The sequence below is a fragment of the Dreissena polymorpha genome, chromosome 3 (genome assembly GCF_020536995.1).
Source record: "Dreissena polymorpha isolate Duluth1 chromosome 3, UMN_Dpol_1.0, whole genome shotgun sequence".
NCBI classification, from domain to species: Eukaryota; Metazoa; Mollusca; class Bivalvia; order Myida; family Dreissenidae; genus Dreissena; species Dreissena polymorpha.
The window spans coordinates 99,749,910-99,772,142 of record NC_068357.1 but is presented as its reverse complement, the minus strand read 5'-3'; the positions used below and the strand labels follow the sequence as shown (position 1 = coordinate 99,772,142).

At 35.2% G+C, this 22,233-nt stretch overlaps 1 protein-coding gene and 1 long non-coding RNA gene across 2 annotated transcripts in view; both read right to left on the bottom strand.

Moving 5' to 3' along the window:
* Positions 1 to 22,233, bottom strand: part of LOC127870737 (uncharacterized) — a 60,312-nt gene that overhangs the window by 10,109 nt on the left and 27,970 nt on the right. The window contains exon 3 of the mRNA XM_052413178.1: positions 1,994 to 6,086. Within this exon, the coding sequence (XP_052269138.1) occupies positions 1,994 to 6,068 (4,075 nt within the window). The 5' untranslated portion in view covers positions 6,069 to 6,086. The remainder of the gene's footprint in view (positions 1 to 1,993; positions 6,087 to 22,233) is intronic.
* The window catches only part of LOC127870738 (uncharacterized), a 49,091-nt gene that overhangs the window by 10,109 nt on the left and 16,749 nt on the right, over positions 1 to 22,233 (bottom strand). The window contains exons 5-6 of the long non-coding RNA XR_008044897.1: positions 21,696 to 21,738; positions 20,573 to 20,732 (exon numbers count right to left, since the gene is read on the bottom strand). This is a non-coding gene — a long non-coding RNA (uncharacterized LOC127870738). The remainder of the gene's footprint in view (positions 1 to 20,572; positions 20,733 to 21,695; positions 21,739 to 22,233) is intronic.

Here is a 22,233-nt window from a genome sequence, read left to right as displayed (position 1 = left end):
GATAGCTCTAATAATTTCAAGAAATGCTCAAAACTGAATATAAGTACACAATGGTAACAACTCTGAACAAGAGTTCCGCGGTCTGAGACATATGCCCCCCCCCCGCCACTCCCCCAACAGGGCTTTTACCTAGTGACCCCAATTTCAATAGGGGTAATCTTCTGTCCAAGGCGAATGCAAATGTGAAGTTTTACGCCAATTTGTTGACGAGTGATTGATCTGTAACGATTTTCACACTTCTTGTGACAGTGACCTTGACCTTTGACCTAGTGACCTCAATTTAAAAGGGAAGTATCAAGCCAATTGGTTGACGAGTTATTAATAAGAATAGATTTTTACACTTATTCAGACAGTGACCTTGACCTTTGACAATTTCATTAGAGGTCATCTACTGTCCAAGGCCAATGCACATTTGAAGTTTTAATCTAATCGGTCAATCCATTGATGAGTTATTGATCGGAAACGAACTGGTCTACCAACAGACCGACATCCAGCAAAACAATATACCCCCTCTTCTTTGAAAAGGGGCATAAAATAATTGAGCACTAGTTATTATCCCTGTGTATTAAACATACCCAAAATGAGATCTACCTTTCTATGGAATTTCAAGTTGATGCCTGTTATACTTTTCAATATATGATCCTGACAAAGTTAAGTACACAAATTAACAAGGCAATTACTCTAAATATTTGGTATCAAGGGTTATGGTTGTTATGTTAACTTACTATCTCTCTATTTCTTCAAAAAAATTATAAGTACAAACAGTAAAAAGGGAAATACATGTATCTCTATAAAAAAGGGTGGACTTCTTCAACGAGATCTAACTACCTTTAAAGTTTCAAGTTGACACTTCCAATAGTTTTTTAGATATGCTCTGGCAAAGAAATCCAATGTTTGGAAAGTAGTTAACTCCTCCCTACAACTATGTTGTGAGGGGGTCACAACTAAATATTTGAGACTTCATATTAAAACCCTACACTTCCTTACAATACAAAATATATGATGATGTATCTGAATTATTTGTCAGAGAAATTTAACAGTTCGCCTTTTTATGTCTGTATTCAAGCTAGAAACTTCGGGTATTTCAAGTCCCAGCATTGCAGCCAATTTGACAAAATATTTTATTTAAAAAGAATACTTTCAAAAATGGGGGGGGGGGATCACAAAGCTTCAAATCACAACAAAATAATATTCAAATTGGCCTACAATGGATGAGGTAAATAATGAAAAAAATGGCATGAAGTTATAAGAGCAATAGGCTTCAAGTTCTGTAGAATACAGTGAATGGGTCTTTTAAATGGTATGTAACACAAACTTTAATGCTTAGCTTAACTCTTTCCCCCATTATAAGAAGAAGCTAAGTGAAAATGGATTTTGCAACCAGCATAAAACCAGAAAAGCCTGCGAGAAACTCGCAGTCTGTTCAGGTTTTATGCTGTTTGCTTCTCATCAGTATTTAAGGGTTGGAAATGAAGCCTATAAAACTTGAATATAGTAAGAAAAGTCTTTAATAAAATTTAACTTTCTAAGTGACTACAAATGCGTCAAAATACGCATCTAAGTGGTAAAGGGTTAAAAATACTCATAAACATAATTTTCACAGTGATCTGCACGCCTGGTACAGTGACAAATTTAACCGTTTCTTCATAATGGACATTTTTTTTAAAGATCACAATTTCAGTATATTGAAAAAAAAGATGGTTTTTGAATATTTAAAACACCATTAACACAAATGTAAACATATAACAAGCGTAATGTATTTTGATAGCATTTCCCATGTGTAAATTGTTTGTGTTCATGTCCACATGCAGAATTATTCTACTATGATGAGTTTTCAAACCAGACTGAATTATGTACTCACAATAAATTTTCAATATATTTGTAATGGCTCAACCAGTTGTTTTGAACTATGTTCTTTATTGTATTATATTGTTTTTATTATTATTTATAAACCAAATACCTAAACATATTCATCTTTCAAATAATTTAGTACCTTTGATTTTTCCGGGCTTTCTGGCAGCAGAGTGTACCGAGCCATAGCCAAACCTCCTCTCATATCTGAACATGTAGATCCACTGCTCCGGGATGGGAAACCGCACCTCAATATCCTCACAAGGGAACTGACCGTGCTTCTTGCTGTACGAATGGTACCCAGTCACCAACAGGTCACACCGCACCTCACACTTCCTGTTCTTCATAATCTGCTGGATGGTCAGCTGCAACGGAAGCTCTTTGTTCTCTCGCAAACGAACGCGGTATCGCATAAGCTCAAACTGACATGCATCGAGCGGTCTAAATTTTATATTGTTTGTTTTCTCGAACTCTTCCTTATTGACACTGCAATGGAACTCCACATTTTCCAGTCGTATCCATTCTTCAGTTTTAATTGGAACGATGTCATACCTTCCCACAACCTCTTTTCCTTTCCTTCTTCTGTCATTTAATCCCACCTCAACTATGGGCATACCTGTGAGAAAAGCTAAAACAAACACACGACACCTAGCTTTTTGAGACAAAACATGCCCTTGGGCATCAAGTTCTGCATAATATTCATCATGAACTTCAGCTGTAACTTCATCCTTGGTGTATGTCAGAGTTTTTTCTCTGTGAGCTTCAAGGTTCATAAAAATGTCCTCAAGTTTATGGATAAATTGCATAATTTCCTCCCTATCCAAAGAGCCAAACTTGAGAAGTTCTGACACCTGGGGAGAATGATCTAGAATCATCGTAGCCTTTGGTTTCTCAGATCGTTTTTTAAATTTCACGAGTGATGGAGTGATTCTCTCAGTTTTAATTCCAACTCTCTCCTTGTAGAAAACATATTGTAATTTCGCCGTGTGAATTTTCCCATACTGATCATATTGCTGAAGCACACATTCTGACAATGAATAACATGGCTGCAGCAATAGCTCTTGAATAGGAAGTGGGTCTCTTGCATCATTCAAAACCCTCACCATTATACCTTCCTTTTGTTTTTCAAACTTAACACAGACATTTTTCCAGTACCTATTCCCTGTTATTTTCTTCTTGGTTGGATATCGCAACATCAGCTTGAAACTATCCTTGTCACATTCTGGTAGGAAAGGTTCAAGTGGTTCTAGATTCACCACCACTTCCTCTTCAGTCGTGGTTTCACTGTCAACTGACAAGCTTTTCGGTAATGTTTCCTCTGTCTGTCTGTCTGCAATGGGCTCTTCTTTTTTATCAGCCTCTGCTTCCTTGTCTTTCACCTTACCCTTGATCTCAAACTGCGCAAAATTCTCTTCCGGTGGAGAGTCCCTGTCAAATGGGTTCTCCCTTGGAGGTATGGGAGATTTGGGAGCTTTTGGAGGTGGAGCAATAGCTGGTGCAATAGGTAGAGACTCTGCCTTTGGTCTGGCTATGGAAATTGGTTTGATATCAAGCATAAAAGAATGGTCATCGTCTTCTAATGGCATAGCCAACTGCTTATCACCTAAAGCTGCAACACTAGAGAATGTGTCCATTTCAGCAGCAGCTCCCATGCTGCTTTCTGTGTCATTAATACCATTTGATGTGGAAGCAAAATTAAAAGGATCAAATGTATCTTTAGATTCACCTTTTTGATGAACAGCAGAATCACCAATGAAGTTGTCGCTTTCAAAATTTGTATTAACTTGCATACCAGAATCTAAAAGATTCAGTTTTGAATGACTGGCATCAATGTCACCAAAAATATCAAGGAATGGATTAGCAGAAGATGAATTTGCAGGTCCTGCTGACATAAAAGGATTTGATGCTTCAGTTGTTGCTACCAATACAGTCACATTCGCTAATTTAGAGAAATCATCTTGGAAAGGATTATCTGGAGTAACTGTGTCTTGGTCATTTCCAAGGAATAATTTAGAACCATTATCTCCACTCCATGCATCCCCTAATGGCATTTTTTCACTTGTTACAGTATCACCATCCCAGTGACTTTCTGAATCATCTATGACACCACCAAAGTCAATATTATCTACAGAAGAAGGATCTACCCATGTTTGTGATTTTGAATCTGAACCATCTGATTTGGTTCCCTGTTTTTCAATGAAAAAATCAAAATCATTATTTAAATAAGTATTATTTGATTCAAGACCAAACAGTTCAGCAGCATTTGCAGATTTATATATTTGCCCATCTTCATGAAAACTTCCTGATAAGAATGGATTATTAACTGTGCTGGAAGAATTGCTGGCAGTATGATCAATATTTGAATTTTCTCCTGTTCTTGTTGACACTGTCTGTTTGTCTTTCGACAAATCAGCAAGAGGTTTGTAACCGTCATCATCTTCGTCCACTTTTAGTTCTTTCTTCACAAAACCAAAATGGTCTTTTGGCTTTTCTTGAACTTTTCGTCTTAATGGAGAAACTGGTTGACTTCCTGATGACATTCTTTTAATTTTTGAAAATATGTCATGCTCAATACCTGAAGATGGTAAAGACCCGAATGAAATGCTGGGAGCTTGGGATGAATTCCTTAATAAGTGAGACCCTACATTTACATTGATAGGGGATGAGTTTGATTGCACTGGGAGTGAAGATGTGTATGAAGCTGATTTTATTGGATCAAAGCTTGAAAAGTCATCAAATACTGTAGACATTGATTTAGCTGCATCTGCTTGACAACCAAAGTCAAATTGATCCAGAGAGTTAGTTGTCACTTTCTGTTCTTGCTTTGCTGGATATGATACAAGTGGCTCAAGAGGTTTAGCAACAGCTGAAAAACAACTTTGCCCACTATTACCTGCCATGGGTAGTGATGAGGATGAAGAATCAACATCAAAAGTGAACAAAGTTTCATCCTCTATGTGTGATATTGAATTGCAAGTGTCATCTTTGTCTGTATCAAAAGCGGGATGTGGAACATTGTTAATTTTGGTGACAATGTTTTCTAGAGGCTGCTCAAAGAGAAGAATACCACTGTCTACAGTTTTGTTGATTCCCTGGCTTTCCAAGTTAAAAGCAGCGTCACCAGATGTTGATGATGTGAATGTATATCCACTCAATACTGATCCTATGTCAGGGCTGATACTATCACTACGGTCACCGGTATTATTTGTGTTAGTATCTATGAAACTATCAAAACCCTCTTCTTTATGCTCTTGGAGTGAGAGATCTTGCAACGCATCCACTGGTTCAGTAGAATCCATGAGTCCTTGAAAATCATCATTGTCCCTTTTCTTTATTAACACTGAGCTGCCACCAATCTTAACTGGTGAATTTCTTGGAGATTGTTTTACTCTGGTCTCCGAGTCTGCTGATAAAAAATCATCCAAGAGATTCTCCATATTTGACTTGCTTCCTCGTTTAATATGTCTGGAAAATGTGTCCAGAAAACTTGTTGTATCTTTGGGAGATACAGATGTGTCTATAAGAGTATCAGATGTATCTATGAGAGTGCTTTCCTCTTTAGAATCAAAAGTTTCACAAGTGTCAAGAAGTTCAGAATCAACTGGTTCTGATATACTTACAATTGGATTCAATGATGTATCAATTACTTCTGGCTCAAACCCTGAAGCATCTTCAAAACCAGTCCACCTGTTTGACAAGGCTTTAGAATGGTGTGCTTCATCATCCTCACTTTGTGAAGAGTATTTATCTAGACTGGTCTTTGTTTTATGCAATGACACTTGAATCCTTTCCTGCATCTGCTGAAACTGCAACCATTCTTCTGATGTTTTCTCATTTAGTTTTTCTTCAAGCTTCGAATACTCCTCTGTTAATTTTTCTTTGGATGGGGATTTAATAGGAGATTTCTGTGAGGCTGTGATATGATGCTTTGGCAGATTGCTTAGCTTCTTAAATTCCTTTGTTGTTTTATTTATAGCTCCAGCGATAGGGGATTTGGCACGTTTAAAAAGACTTCTGGCCCTGCTCTTCTTTGACTTTGTTTTGGACTCTTTATTGTCCTTTGGATCACTCTCGTCTGGGCTGTCGAATGACAAAAGATTGACCTGTTTTTCATTGGTTCCAGGTGAGACTATTTCTTTCTCCTCACCATTAGTTGCTGCCACTGCTTCTGTATTGACAAGATCTGAAGAATCATCCAGGGCCAGCATTGACATCATCTAACTTGTGGACTCCTCCTTAAACATACACAGGAGAAAATTAATAGTATTGTACCGCTATTTTAGTTGTCTTATGTTTAAACCTAATTTCTATTAAGATATGTGCTGATTATCTACAGGCAAATAACAAAGCATGGTTAAATTATACAATAAAATACAAAAAAAGAAGTTCTGCTTTTCAGTGCAGCATTGTAAAAAAAAAAACACTTTAAGGCACTTCTATTGGGACAATTGTCTTTTTCATTATTTCGGTATTTCTATAAAAAAAATCAATAAATTATTAAACAATTTTTTGAAACAATGTTTTATTTAGACTTATTAGGAATAAGCAGTTATTTTTTTTATATTATTTTATACATCAATAAAAACATTGGAAAATGATTGCTTATTTTGTAAACATTTGAATATGTTTACCTAACGATCTGCAACTAATTTTGCTGTAGTTTTTTTTTAGATTCGATGCAGCAAAACCAATGTAATTTGTCATACCCTAATTTTATTACAAAATAAAGGCCTTCAATTCAGTCTAACCTGTCTTAAGACACTATGCATAGCTATTCTTAAAAGTGGTCTCTTGACCAATAATTACAAATCTAATTGACAAATGGCGGCACACATACCCAATAATGCAATAATGTACTGAAGCATTTGAAAAAGTGACAGATAAACCACATTAGCAGATTCCAATATCCAGATATTGATCAAGAAAAAAAACTCTGACGTCTGCTCTTAGAATCAACTGACAAATTAGATCTCTTGCCGATACCTTCAAGCTGCGAATTGCTGCATATGAAATACTTATATTCAAAATTACAAGATGATAAAATGTACCCTAATATTATTACTATCCAATATGGGTAAAAAAATGGATTATTTTGCAAATCCACCAATAAATGATCCTTGCTTTTGAAAAAATGGTCTTATAATGATTACCCTGTGAAGTCGCAACAAGGAGACTTTCCTCTTTTATGGTATTTTTCTCTTAACCCTTTACCACTTAGATATATATTTTCATGCCTTTGTTAGTTCCTCAGAAAATTAATTTTAATTAAAGACCTTTCATACTAGATTCAAATTTTAAAGGCTTCATTTCCAACCCTTAGATACTGATGAGCAGCAAACAGCATAAAACCTGAATAGACTGCGAGTTACTTGCAGGCTGTTCTGGTTTTGTGTTGTTTGCACATAGCAATTTTCACTTTGCTTCTGAGTGGGAAAGGGTTAAAGGAAGTCTCTTCTTAGTCAAACTCCAGTATAGTCAGAAAATGTTGTTACTGATTAGCATGGGCAGACTGCACAGGCTAATTTGGGATGACACTTTAATCACATGCATGAAAACCATTTTCCTTTACTCTCACACCACAGCGCAGATATACCATACTTTACAATCATGATTAAAGCCTTATTCAATCTCCATTATCAACAACAGACCACAAAACATATACACTATGCTTTCAGAATAAGTGATAAACAAAAGTCTGACATTAAGATCACATAGTAAATACTGATAATAAAAATGCAAGTACAGTTGAATACGATGGCTCGCACTCGGTTAGCTGGAATTTCCGTTTTTTTTTTTATTGCTATATATTTGTATAAATTTCTGTCGGACGGCTCGAAATCGCGTGGGTCCAATAATCAGATGACTCAGACTGTTTTTACAGTCCGGGTCACAATGTCAACAAGTTCTTTTGTTCGTTTGGCTCGAACTCGCTCTGGGTCGCATAAAGATGTTAATCGATAAGGAATTTTGATCAAAAGCAAGTCATAATTGCAAACATGTCATCGACTCAATCGTTAATTGATTTGAGGAAAAGATAACATCTTTTATATAATTGTGCGTTCTTTTATAAATGCTGAATAATAAGAGCTGGGATGGCTGCAATACACTGTGTACAATGTCAACTTGATGGAATTAGAAGACGTTGTATCTATACGACAACTCCTGTATGAAACACATACTGGCATGATGTTATTCCTAAAAAGAATGCAAATAAGTAAATACATGTTGTGCTGCTTAATATTCAGCTATGTGTATAAAGTGCTTATGCATGTTTTGTTTTATGTGCTGCTTCTAACACGTACCCATACATGTAACATGTGCTACATAAAATACGTGCCAATATAATAGACATTTAGTATATGATATTTTTAAAATGTATGTGTAACTGTTTCAAAATATTGATTCATTACCATCAATAATTAAGTATATATTTGGTTCTTATTGATTCAAAAGCAGAAAGTAGAAAGGAGTTTAGGAAGTATTAATACTCTTCGACCGGAGATGTAAATCGATTGCAAATTCATGTTAGTAAACATAAGTTTATTAAAAATTGGATGGCTCAAATTCCGGATGGCTCCAACTTATGTTGTCGGTCCCAGCGAGTTCAAGCCATCAGGTTTCGACTGTACTAAATTAATTAATTTAACATTAATATAATGAACTGATGACACAAATTTAAAAAAATAACAACAACACAAAACATCAACACAAACTATTGCCTTAACCAATACAATCCTCTATTTAATCACATCTAAAAATAATGTCATTTGCTTACAAAACCACACAACAAAATGTACGAAAAAAATATTACAATATTTTATAAATAGTACCTTTTTATAAGTTGTATTTCTAACAGAAAAGTGTTATTCCAACAGTTCCCAAGGGCACGGAGGCATATATTAGAACATATTGACCAAGCAAGCAAATAAAGTCCTAGCATTGCAAACCACTTTCACATACATCTAGGAATAAAATGCCCTATAATCAATACATGGCATTGGCAATCCACACGCTAGTTTGAAAACCTTCTAGAATGATAATAGATAGCTCTTGATTATCCGACATTTGGGATTGTACAGAAATACACATAACAAAGACTTCTTTAAACAAGAGCTTGTCACAGTAGTGCCAAATACCCGCCGAAATGTGTTTGCTTGTATGACAACATTTGTTTTAGAGAAAATAATAATAAACAAATAAAGGGAGATAATTCATTATGCTCCGGACAAAAATTTACTTTGAAATTAAATAAAGGGATATAATTGAAACACTAAGGTAGATAGAGTTATGGTTCTTAGTCACTGCACTTCTCCTACTTGCCATCTGTTTAAGTTTGAAGTTTCAAGTTAATCCCTTCCGTAGATTTAGAGTAATGCTCCGGACAAAAATTTACTTTAAAATTATATACAAGGGGAGATAATTCAAAAATTAAGGTAGATAGAGTTATGGTTCTTGGTCACTGCACTTCTCCTAGTTGCCATATTTTTATATTTCAAGTTTCAAGTTAATCCCTTTAGTAGATTTAGAGTAATGCTCCGGACAAAATTTACTTTAAAGTTATATAAAAGGGGAGATAATTCAAAAACTAAGGTAGATAGAGTTATGGTTCTTAGTCACTGCACTTTTCTTACTTGCCATCTGTTTATATTTCAAGTTTCAAGTAAATCCCTTCAGTAGATTTAGAGTTATGCTCCGGACAAAAATTTACTTTAAAATTATATTAAAGGGACGATAATTCAAAAAGTAAGGTAGATAGAGTTATGGTTCTTTGTCACTGCACTTCTCCTAGTTGCCATCTGTTTATATTTCAAGTTTCAAGTAAATCCCTTCAGTAGATTTAGAGTTATGCTCAGGACAAAAATATACTTTAAAATTATTTAAAAGGGACGATAATTCAAAAACTAAGGTAGATAGAGTTGTGGTTCTTGGTCACTGCACTTTTCCTAGTTGCCATCTGTTTTTATTTCAAGTTTCAAGTAAATCCCTTTAGTATATTTAGAGTTATGCTCCGGACAAACATTTACTTTAACGTTATATAAAAGGGGAGATAATTAAAAAACTAAGGTAACTAGAGTTATGGTTCTTGGTCACTGCACTTCTCCTTGAGTTGCCATCTGTTTATATTCTAAGTTTAAAGTAAATCCATTGAATAGATTTGGAGTAATGCTCCGGACAAAGTTTCAGCCGGACGGACAGACGGACAGACAGACAGACGGACAGGAACAATTACTATATCCCCTCCGAATTTTTTTTCAGCGCGGATAAAAAGCATGCTGTGTGACGTCTATATACACAGCAATTCAAACAATACAATGATAATGAATGCTTATACAGTTAAAACAAAATGTGAAAGCGTTTCATAGAAATAAAGATATAAAAACTTACAAACCAATTCCCCAACCACTTAAACACTTTCAAATCCAATGTGAAACCTTTTAAAAAACTTTCAAATCCATTCTGCAACCATTTAAAAACTTTCAAACCAGTTCTGAAACCATTTAAAAACTTTCAAATCAATTTTGCAACCATTTAAAGCCTTTCAAACCAGTATTGCAACCATTTAAAGACTTTTGAACATAGTGTGCAACCATTAAAAAACTTTCAAACCAATTCTGCATTCATTTAAAAACTTCCAAACCAATTCTGAAACCATTTAAAAACTTCCAAACCAATTCTGCAACCATTTAAAGACTTTTGAACCCATTATGTGCAACGGTTACCAATTTTAGTCCTTCAAACCAATTCTGCAACCAGTAAAAAACTGTCAAACACAATGTGCAACCATTTAAATAATTTCAAATAAATTATGCAACCATTTGAAGAGTTTTAAACCTTAAATAACCACTCATTTAAAGACTTGTAAACCAATTCTGCAACCTTATACTTTCAAACCTTGTATGCAACCACTTTTAGAGTTGCAAATCCCATGTGCAACCACTTAAAGACATTCAAACCCTATGTGCAGCCAAAATACAATGTGCAGCCACTTTAAAGACTTTCAAATGGAATGTGCAACCACCTTTAGACTTTGAAAAGATTCAAACCCAATGATCAAATCTTTTCAAAGTCAATTATTGATTTAAAGACTTTCAAAATCATTCCATACATTCTACCCAATTTTGACTTCACACTATATCTTATTTTTGTAAAATAACTTATCTAAAATGCAATTTCATCCATTATAGCTTGAATGTTCATGTACATGCATCAACCAATAATTTTCATTCTAGAAAACAGATATCCTATTGTTTCAAGCCAGATTGACACATTATATAATTACGCAGTCTTGAAGGAATCATATGAACAAGTCTGATCAATTTATTGACAATATAATTACAAGCAAAATGTTTTCAACATTCTAAGGCAAGCGACGCAAAGAGCCAGACCAAATGCAGGATCAATATAAATCTAATTAATAGATACAAAATTGAAGATTCTGATGAAGATAATATTGCTTTAGAACTATTGATAACAGTGTTCCTCTCTTAATCACCATCATTGTGTTTATGCAGAAAAATATATGTGCTGTCCTCTTTGAAAAGGGGGTTTAATGCATAAGCGTAAAGTGTTGTCCCATATAAGCCTGTGCAGTCCACACAGGCTAATCAGGGACAACACTTTCCGCTTTTATGGTATTTTTTGTTTACAGAAAATCACTTCTTTGCAAGAATCCAGTTTAGATGGAAATTGTTGTCCCTGATTAGCCTGTGTGGACTGCACAGTCTAACCTGGGATAATACTTTACGCACATGCATTAAACCCCCTTTTCCTAGAGAATGGCTCATATATGTTGTTCAATGATGGTGATTGCATTTCCCAATGTGATGCAATAAGTGCTACAAGCCAGCTATGGGAAGGCACCATTACTTATGATAACTGATGAGGCCCAAGGAGTTTGAAATCAATGACAAATGTATGAAGTAAATCAATGACAAATGTATGTAGTATTTAAAATCAACAGTAATGCTTAGTTTAATGTGTTTTTTTTGAAGATTAAGATCAAATTATTTCAGTTTACATTATTTCGAACTTATGATAATGAAGAATTTTAAAGTAAACAATGTATTGAGTGATGCAAAACCTATGAACTCTTTAATGTATTTGTTTCATGTTCCAGTAAACAATGTATTGAGTGATGAAAAACCTATGAACTCTTTAATGTATTTGTTTCATGTTCCAAGCTATGCATGTCAAACAATTCTTAAAGACCTGAAATACCTCCACATGCCATTTTACTACAGCCACTGGTGGCCATGTTTTTCAATGAAACCAGAACCATTTGCAAACTCAGCCCAGATATCATTTGAACAAATGGTCCTACCAAGATTGGACTACAAATGTGACTTTTACAATCTAAACAAGGTTTTACTCTATCTTATACAGCAATATGAGGAAACTGCCCCGCCCCCTGGAGTCCATGTTTTTCAACTGACAGCAACCATTTTGAACTCCTCCCAGCTATCATTATAAAAAATCTTCTGACCAAGTTTCATGAATATTGCACCATAAGTTTGATTTTTAAAGTGCTAACAAGATTTCACTAAAGTTACTATTGGCAAATAAGCAAAACTGCCCTGCCTCCTGGTGACCTTATTTTAATGGACCAGAACTACTTTTCAACAGTCCAGATATCATTTGAACAAGAGTTCTGTGGTCGGAGACATATGCCCCCAAACAGGGCTTTCAACTATTGACCCAAATTGCAACGAGTAATTGATCAGAAACGATTTTCACACTTATTGTGACAGTGACCTCTGATGACAAATTATGCAAGGAAACAAAGGACAGAGACACAACCTAAAACCACAACAACCAACCTTAAAACTTTGTTGAAACAACCTTAAACCAGAACACCAACCTTAGAACTTTGTTGACACAACCTAAAACCAGAACACCAACCATACATTTTTGTTGACACAACCTTAAACCAGAACACCAACCTTACATTTTTGTTGACACAACCTGAAACCAGAACACCAACTTTACATTTGTATTGACACAACGTAAATCCAGAACACAAACCTTACATCTTTGTTTACATGACCTGAAACCAGAACACCAACCATACAACTCTTTTGACACAACCTAAAACTAGAACACAAACCTTACATTTTCGTTGACACAACCTAAAACCAAAACACCAACCTTACATTTTTGTTTATACAACCTAAAACCAGAACCAGCAACCTTACATCTTTGTTGACAAAACCTAAAACCAGAACACAAACCTTACATCTTTGTTGACACAACATAAACCCAGAACACTAACCTTACAACTTTGTTGACACAACGTAAAACCAGAACACCAACCTAACAAATTTGTTGACACAACCTAAAACCAAAACACCAACCTAACAAATTTGTTGACACAACCTAAAACCAGAAAACCAACCTTACAACTTTGTTGACACAACCTTAAACCAGAACACCAACCTAACAAATTTGTTGACACAACCTAAAACCAGAACACCAACCTTACAACTTTGTTGACACAACCTAAAACCAAAACACCAACCTAACAAATTTGTTGACACAACCTAAAACCAGACCACCAACCTCACAACTTTGTTGACACAACCTAAAACTAGAAATGGTAATATGTAATGGTAATACTAGAAATGTTAGCATATTGTTGCACAAGAGGTTTGATCCTCATTGTGGATTCAAATACAAACAGATTTTTATGTCCCCCACTATAGTAGTGGGGGACATATTGTTTTTGCCCTGTCTGTTGGTCTGTCTGTTGGTCTATTGGTCTGTCTGTTTGCGCCAACTTTAACATTTTGCAATAACTTTTGCTATATTGAAGATAGCAACTTCATATTTGGCATGCATGTGTATCTCATGAAGCTGCACATTTTGAGTGGTGAAAGGTCAAGGTCAAGGTCATCCTTCAAGGTCAGAGGTCAAATATATGTGGCCAAAATCGCTCATTTTATGAATACTTTTGCAATATTGAAGATAGCAACTTGATATTTGGCATGTATGTGTATCTCATGGAGCTGCACATTTTGAGTGGTGAAAGGTCAAGGTCATCCTTCAAGGTCAGAGGTCAATTATATGTGGCCAAAATCGCTCATTTTATGAATACTTTTGCAATATTGAAGATAGCAACTTGATATTTGGCATGCATGTGCATCTCATGGAGCTGCTCATTTTGAGTGGTGAAAGGTCAAGGTCAAGGTCATCCTTCAAGGTCAGAGGTCAAATATATGTGGCCCAAATCGCTTATTTTATGAATATATGCAATATTGAAGATAGCAACTTGATATTTGGCATGCATGTGTATCTCATGGAGCTGCACATTTTGAGTGGTGAAAGGTCAAGGTCAAGGTCATCCTTCACAAAATCAAGGTCATCCTACAATGTCAAACATCATATAGGGGGACATTGTGTTTCACAAACACATCTTGTTTCTTGTATTCTCACAAAAGAAATTTATATTTATATTCCACTTAAAAACTAACATTTCCTTAAATAACAAAACACTTTAAACAAGACCATTTCAAGACAAATCTATAGTTGAGTGTTGCATAAGCACATACGGCACGTGCTAAGATGACATTTGTGAAATCTTAACAAAGGTTGATGACCATCAACATGATTTTGTTCTTTAACATGAAATCTTCAATGATAAATTATGGACTATAGGCCTGTTTCTCTGTAGATATTGAGCACAAACTGTTATAATAACGGGAAGTAACTGTTGTGGGACATTATAGACTCGCACAGGCCTTGTCATTCAATAAATAGCATTTGTAGTGAAATGAGACCTTACAAAACACAATAGAGCTTTCAGACTGGCAAGAACATAATTACAGCATTAGTAAGGTGAACAAGTCTATTTTTTATGGTATACAGAAATCCAGTTTGTTAATGAACAAATCGATGGGAACAGAACTTCTCCTGTATAAGTAATTCTATATTAGGTAATATGGCAGGTAAGCTGCTTACTTAACAACAATTATTACCCTTCTAATGGTATCAGACAATTTTATTGAAAATTCCTTTAACGTCTCTGTTCTTTTAAAACCGCGTTTAGTCAATTTTGGTGCAGACTTTTTTTACTGAAAAGTGGCTTCTGTGAAAATACTGGACATGATCTCAAATCATATGGTCTGTGTGAAATTTCTTGGCAAATTGTGGAGGAAAAAAACCTGCGAAAATTGCATCTTGTGTATTGTATATCGGTGTATTAGGACACGTTAAAATAACGACATTTGAAATTAAGATGATATTTATAAATATGGTTTAGTTTACAGAATATTCTTTATAGATTAAATGTTATGTTAAAAGCTGGAACACTTCTCTACTTCTTATACATCTCTTCTATACACATCGGGCAAATTTCAGAGTTTGTTTGTTCTATAAGTTTGGCAAAGATGAAAAAAAATAAGTACATGTCCAACAGGAAATCTAGTGAGTCTTTTCTAAGAACGAAAAATATCTAAGATAGCGTCATTTCAGTATAATTTTCAACTGTTTACCATCATTTTTGGGTTATAGGTGGCAGCGTATTGTAATTTCCTAATATCTAACATTTTTTGAGAGCCTGATGTGAAGGCTTGTCAGGAGTTAGCCTGGAAGCCTATGGCATAAGACCCATTTTGCATGATGCATTTTTGCATATGTCTGCCAAAATTGTGCCTAAGATGACCTATTTTTACCCTTAACCCTTTCCCACTCAGAAGCATAGTGAAATGGCTATGTGCAAACAGCATAAAACCAGAACAGCCTGCGAGTAACTCGCAGTCTGTTCAGGTTTTATGCTGTTTGCTGCTAACCAGTATCTATGGGTTGGAAATGAAGCCTTAACAATTTGAATCAAGTCAGAAAGGTCTTTAATTAAATGTAACTTTCTAAGGGCATAAAAATGCGTCAAAATATGTATCTAAGTGGTAAAGGGTTAAACAAGGTCTTTCAAAAAACACCAAGTACTTATTATTTCCATAAATTCCAATGTAATAAAAGTAAATCACATATATTCAAACTAAGAAAACTTTTTCAGATTACTATTTTCTATGTTTGTGGATCTGGGTCCAATTTTAGAACGCTTGTTATCCTATTCCTAAGTAAAAATGAAAGTTACTGATGGCAAGATTTGAACAGATTTTTTGCTATACTATACTACTAAAGAAAAGGGGCAAATACTTCATATGAAAAATTGTATCGCAATTTCTTTAATGCTTCTAGAATGCATATTTGTATTTAAAAAAATAGTCAATGTTAAACAATATAAGATTTTCTGATTCTTAAGCAGCCCATACAAATTAATTCCCACACCAGAGCATACATGTAGATATATTTATTACAACAATTGTCATACACTAAAATCTAAATTATTTTAAGAAACAGTGATGTAATAATTACTTACATCTGTTACCAAACTTTATATCCAATCTTCAACTCTATTAATATACTTGTTGCAAACTGTGTCCATATAAAAACTAATTTCTGTAAAGATCATAAAATTTGCAAGCCTGCAGTTGTCAATTCATACCAAATTCTGTCTTAGAACCATAAATATATTGGTATTTTAATCCCACGGGAAATCACCATATGTCCTTTCAACGCTTTCACGGGATCTATTGGTTAAATCATAGATAAGGTTTCATTGGTAATCAATAGCAGATAAATTGAGTAATCAGCCTCCAATTCAGCCTGGAACCATGCATCTCAAAACATGTGTCATGAGGAAAAATATCTCCAATTCAAAAAGCAATATTATGCATCTTTGTCTATAAACGTAGCTACCCAGTGATTTAAATTCTCTTGTAAAGTGTATGAATATGTGTTAATTAAAAGTGTATTATTAATTTCTATAAGGCTACTGTGAAACAAATAATATAAATGTCTGACACTAATTTTTGTGGTCCCCTCAACAACATAATCTTATGTCCAACGCACATTCCAGCTGATCACATATTACCAAAAATCAACAGATTTCAGATTTTAAACAAGATGTGTTTGAGAAACACAATGTCCCCCTATATGACGTTTGACCTTGTAGGATGACCTTGACCTTGTGAAGGATGACCTTGACCTTGACCTTTCACCACTCAAAATGTGCAGCTCCATGAGATACACATGCATGCCAAATATCAAGTTGCTAACATCAATATTGCAAAAGTATTCATAAAATAAGCGATTTCGGCCACATATATTTGACCTCTGACCTTGAAGGATGACCTTGACCTTGACCTTTCACCACTCAAAATGTGCAGCTCCATGAGATGCACATGCATGCCAAATATCAAGTTGCTATCTTTAATATTGCAAAAGTATTCATAAAATAAGCGATTTCGGCCACATATATTTGACCTCTGACCTTGAAGGATGACCTTGACCTTGACCTTTCACCACTCAAAATGTGCAGCTTCATGAGATACACATGCATGCCAAATATGAAGTTGCTATCTTCAATATTGCAAAAGTATTCATAAAATGAGCGATTTTGGCCACATATATTTGACCTCTGACCTTGACCTTTCACCACTCAAAATGTGCAGCTTCATGAGATACACATGCATGCCAAATATGAAGTTGCTATCTTCAATGTAGCAAAAGTTATTGCAAAATTTTAAAGTTGGCGCAAACAGACCAACAGACCAACAGACCAACAGATCAACGGACCAACAGACCAACAGACAGACAGGGCAAAAATAATATGTCCCCCACTACTATAGTGGGGGACATAAAAAATACCAGATTTTGTTAATCCACACAATTTCACATCCAAGAACATAAATGAATCAAAAGATTTTTCATTTACTCATGATAATGTAACATTACTATAATGGGCTATAATACAACAAAATTTCCTACAAAAGGGTTTCAAATGTCACCAGGCACAACCTGATGTCCACAGGAAGATGTTTTCAACTGACCATCAAGACATTCGTTTAGTTTTTATCTTGTATCTTGTGAACATTCAGTAGACACTAATTTCTTTTCATGAATTTATCATAATACTTGTGCATAAAACAACATTTATACACCATTAGACACAGGAAAACCATTTGTCATTCTAACTGCTATTTATAGAACACAGAATAATTTTTCTCTTGTATTGCTCACTCTTGAATAAAGGTTTTCAACCAACTGTCAAAGATTTTAAATCCCTTAAAAAATGCGAAAAACAGAATTGAAATAACTTATACAAACAATAATTGGCTGATAAATATATATATATATGCAATACATAAGTAACAAAGAAGCAGTAACTGTTGGTCAAAGCCATAAGTTTCTAGAAGGAAAATACAAGCTTAAAAGTTACTGTCTCATTCATGACAGAGCACAACAAACATATACCGGTAGATACTACATTATTATTAAAACTCAAGAAATAGCAGTGTGATTTTCATTCCCTTAAATATAAATATTACGTGATGTTTGCAATAAAATATTCATGGATAGATATTCCCATAGAGGGAAAACATTTGCTGGCTTCTAAATCCATGTCATATACTTGCTACATGTTTATTTCATTGAAAGATAAACAATCACACAAATCTGTGAACATGAACTGTGAACATCTACATAAAAGACAGCACTATATCGATCCCACCTTAAATCCCATCGTAATGCTGCAGTATTTCAATTCCACTGGCCCTTTACACTCAAACACCACACAATGGCTGTAAATTTGAGATATCCTGAGAGAGATTTCTATTACGCGGGGCAAACCGACTAAACTTTTCGGCGTTTTGGTCAATCCATATATGGATTGATGTTGCAGAGTGGTTAAGTTCCAATGTAATCAATGAAAACTTCTCTCTCACTGTTTATAAAACCAATTCCCCCACCAAGCAATACGCTTTAGGAAGATGCAAAATCAATAAATTGACTCTCCTGGTATGCCTCAATGCCAAGATTTTTTTTCAATCTCTCTATAAATTAAGACCTTCTAATGAATGACGTAAAATACTTACAAAACAGCGAACACTTTTTTTGAATTATTAACCACTAACAAGTTCACTGGCATCGGAAAAAGTATGACACTTTCAGGGAACTTTAAGTCTTAGTAATTACTATTCCATTGTTCCTATACTTCAACAATGCTAATGGGAGGTTCCAGAATGAAATCAATACACTGGCCAAGAACAAAAGCCTTGTTTTCCACTGGAAACCATGAGGTAGTCTATAAGAATAATTATAATCATTGAAAGGGTTTATATATAAGATTATACTTTAAATCAAGACATTATTCTAAGAAAAGACTATATTCAGTTTTCAGTAATCTAAATGTGAAAAGGTTATGCCACATTCTTAATGAACATCTTCCATTCCATATTGTTTGCATACTGCACATTCTCTAATAAACTTGTTATTTTTCTTAAGATGATGTGTATTAGAGGTCAAAATAATATAATTATTTTAGTTATACCACTTAAAGAAAAATATTATTATTGACAGTGTAGACTATAATTCACAAATTTCAATCAAATATTTACCTTTGCATGTTTTTGCATTGACTCTTTCAACAGCAAAAAGCATTAATTTGGCATGGAATGTTTATGTATTTAAAAAAAAAAGAATGGGGGAAAGAAGCAGAATTAATTTTATTATATACGTTGGACAGTAATTTACAGTGACTGACAGCCAATATCTTTCACACTCTTCTATCTGGTCATTAGAATGGATCTTAATCTTAGTTAAGACTGACGACCTACAATTACCAAATGCTCATTTCTACTGAAAGATACTGAAGTTTTGTTTAGATGTGGTCTTAATGACTGAGATGGGAATAAAAAACTGTCAACATAAGAAAACATCCATTTAGTGTCAAAGCCATATACTGCAGCAAGAAAGCCGTCAAAGAAAATGCCTTCATGGCACAAAGCCTAACACAATGCAAGAGCATTAAGAGAAAAGTAGGATAGCCTAAACTATGCGTGTCATTCATAAACCTAGGAAAAGTACCAATAGTATGTGTTAAATATGAGTAAGCAAGCCAGGAAGCATGAGACCATTAAGTTTCTTAAGGATTAACCTAGAAGAATGAGAATCAATGACTGGCTAAGAAAAAATATCGTCAAAGAAGCAAGAGTACAAACCATTGGCTTAAAAGGATGAACTAGAGGAAGACAACAAGTACTAAATCAAGTGAATCAAATGCTTCCTTACAGAATAATTTGATAATCATAAATATATCCCCCAAAAACAATCAACAGAAATTAAACAGCCATATCAATCACATATTTATTAAGTGTTGCCGTTGTGTTGGCCTTCTAATTATGGACTAATAGTAAACAAGTCTAAAGAGAAGCATGTGTATCTGTAATAAGACTTCAGAAATGCAAAAATGCACTTAAAGGGAGCTTGTCAACAAGAAAGTAAGAGTACCTACGATTGGAAATGGCTGAAATCCTACAAGAAAGCCACAGTGCAAATAATGCCGGCTATGGTGGATATTGTACAAGAACCCAATGGTAACTCTCTGGGCAATAGCAGATATCCTACAAGAAAGCAAGAGTACCTTGCAATCCTGGGTAATCTTAGGTAATTGAAGATATCCTACAAACAAGGGCTGTTTGTTAAACAGTGTAAAATACGGTTTTTGTCACTGTGACCTTGACCTTTGACCTAGTGACATGAAAATCAATAGGGGTCATCTGCCAAGTGATCAATGTTCCTATGAAAGTTCATGACCCAAGGCCTAAGCATTCTTGAGTTATCATCCGCAAACCATTTTACTGTTTCGAGTCACTGTGTCCTTGACCTTTGACCTAGTGACCTGAAAATCAATAGGGGTCATCTGCCAGTCATGATCAATCTACCTATGAAGTTTCATGATCCTAGGCCTAAGCATTCTTGAGTTATCATCCGGAAACCATTTTACTATTTCGAGTCACTGTGACCTTGACCTTTGACCTAGTGACCTGAAAATCAATAGGGGTTATCTGCCAGTCATGGCCAATGTACCTATGAAGTTTCATGATCCTAGGCGTAAGCATTCTTGAGTTATCATCCGGAAACCGTTTTACTATTTCGAGTCACTGTGACCTTGACCTTAGACCTAGTGACCTGAAAATGAATAGGGGTCATCTGCCAGTCCAGGCCAATGTACCTATGAAGTTTCATGATCCAATGCATAAGCATTCTCGAGTTATCATCTGGAAACCATTTTACTATTTTGAGTCACTGTGACCTTGACCTTTGACCTAGTGACCTGCAAATCAATAGGGGTCATCTGCCAGTCATGGCCAATGTACCTATGAAGTTTCATGATCCTATGCGTAAGCATTCTTGAGTTATCATCCGGAAACAATTTTACTATTTCGAGTCACTGTGACCTTGACCTTTGACCTAGTGACCTGAAAATAAATAGGGGTCATCTGCCAGTCATGATCAATATTCCAATGAAGTTTCATGATCCTAGGCGTAAGCATTCTTGAGTTATCATCCGGAAACCATTTTACTGTTTCAAGTCACTGTGGCCTTGACCTTTGACCTAGTGACCTGAACATCAATAGGGGTCATCTGCCAGTCATGATCAATGTACCTAGGAAGTTTCATGATCCTAGGCCTAAGCGTTCTTGAGTTATCATCCGGAAACCATCTGGTGGACAGACCGACAAACACACCAACCAACGGACCGACCGACATGTGCAAGACAATATACCCCCTTTTCTTCGAAGGGGGGCATAAAAAGATGGAGGGGTGGGGTGGAGAGGGGTGTATAGTGTGGGGTGTGGTCATGAATTACATTATCTTCCAAAAATAATAAATAACAAGGGCTGTTTGTAAAACATGCATGCCTTCCATTTGGGCTGTCAGTTGTAGTGGCAGCCATTGTGTGAATACGTTTTTGTCACTGTGACCTTGACCTTTGACCTAGTGACTTGAAAATCAATAGGGGTCATCTGCCAGTCATGATCAATGTACCTATGAAGTTTCATGATCCTAGGCGTAAGCTTTCTTTAGTTATCATCCAGAAACCATTTTACTGTGTCAAGTCATTGTGACCTTGCCCTTTGACCTAGTGACCTGAAAATCAATAGTGGTCATCTGCAAGTCATGATAAATGTACCTTTGAAGTTTTATGATCCTAGGCGTAAGTGTTCTTGAGTTATCATCCGGAAACCATTTTACTGGTTCTAGTAACCGTCACCTTGACATTTGATCTAGTGACCTGAAAATCAATAGGGGTCATCTGTGAGTCATGATAAATGTACCTATGAAGTTTCATTATATTTTTTTTAGGGAGGGGGGGGGGGGCATGGGAGATGGTTTGGGTTATTTGACCTTGGGAGTCAAGGTCATTCAAAGGTCAAGGTAAAATTCAACTGACCATGTACAGTACCCTTATGATAGTATGAAAGTATTTGAAGTTTGAAAGCAATAGCCTTGATACTTTAGAAGTAAAGTGGATGTTTACAC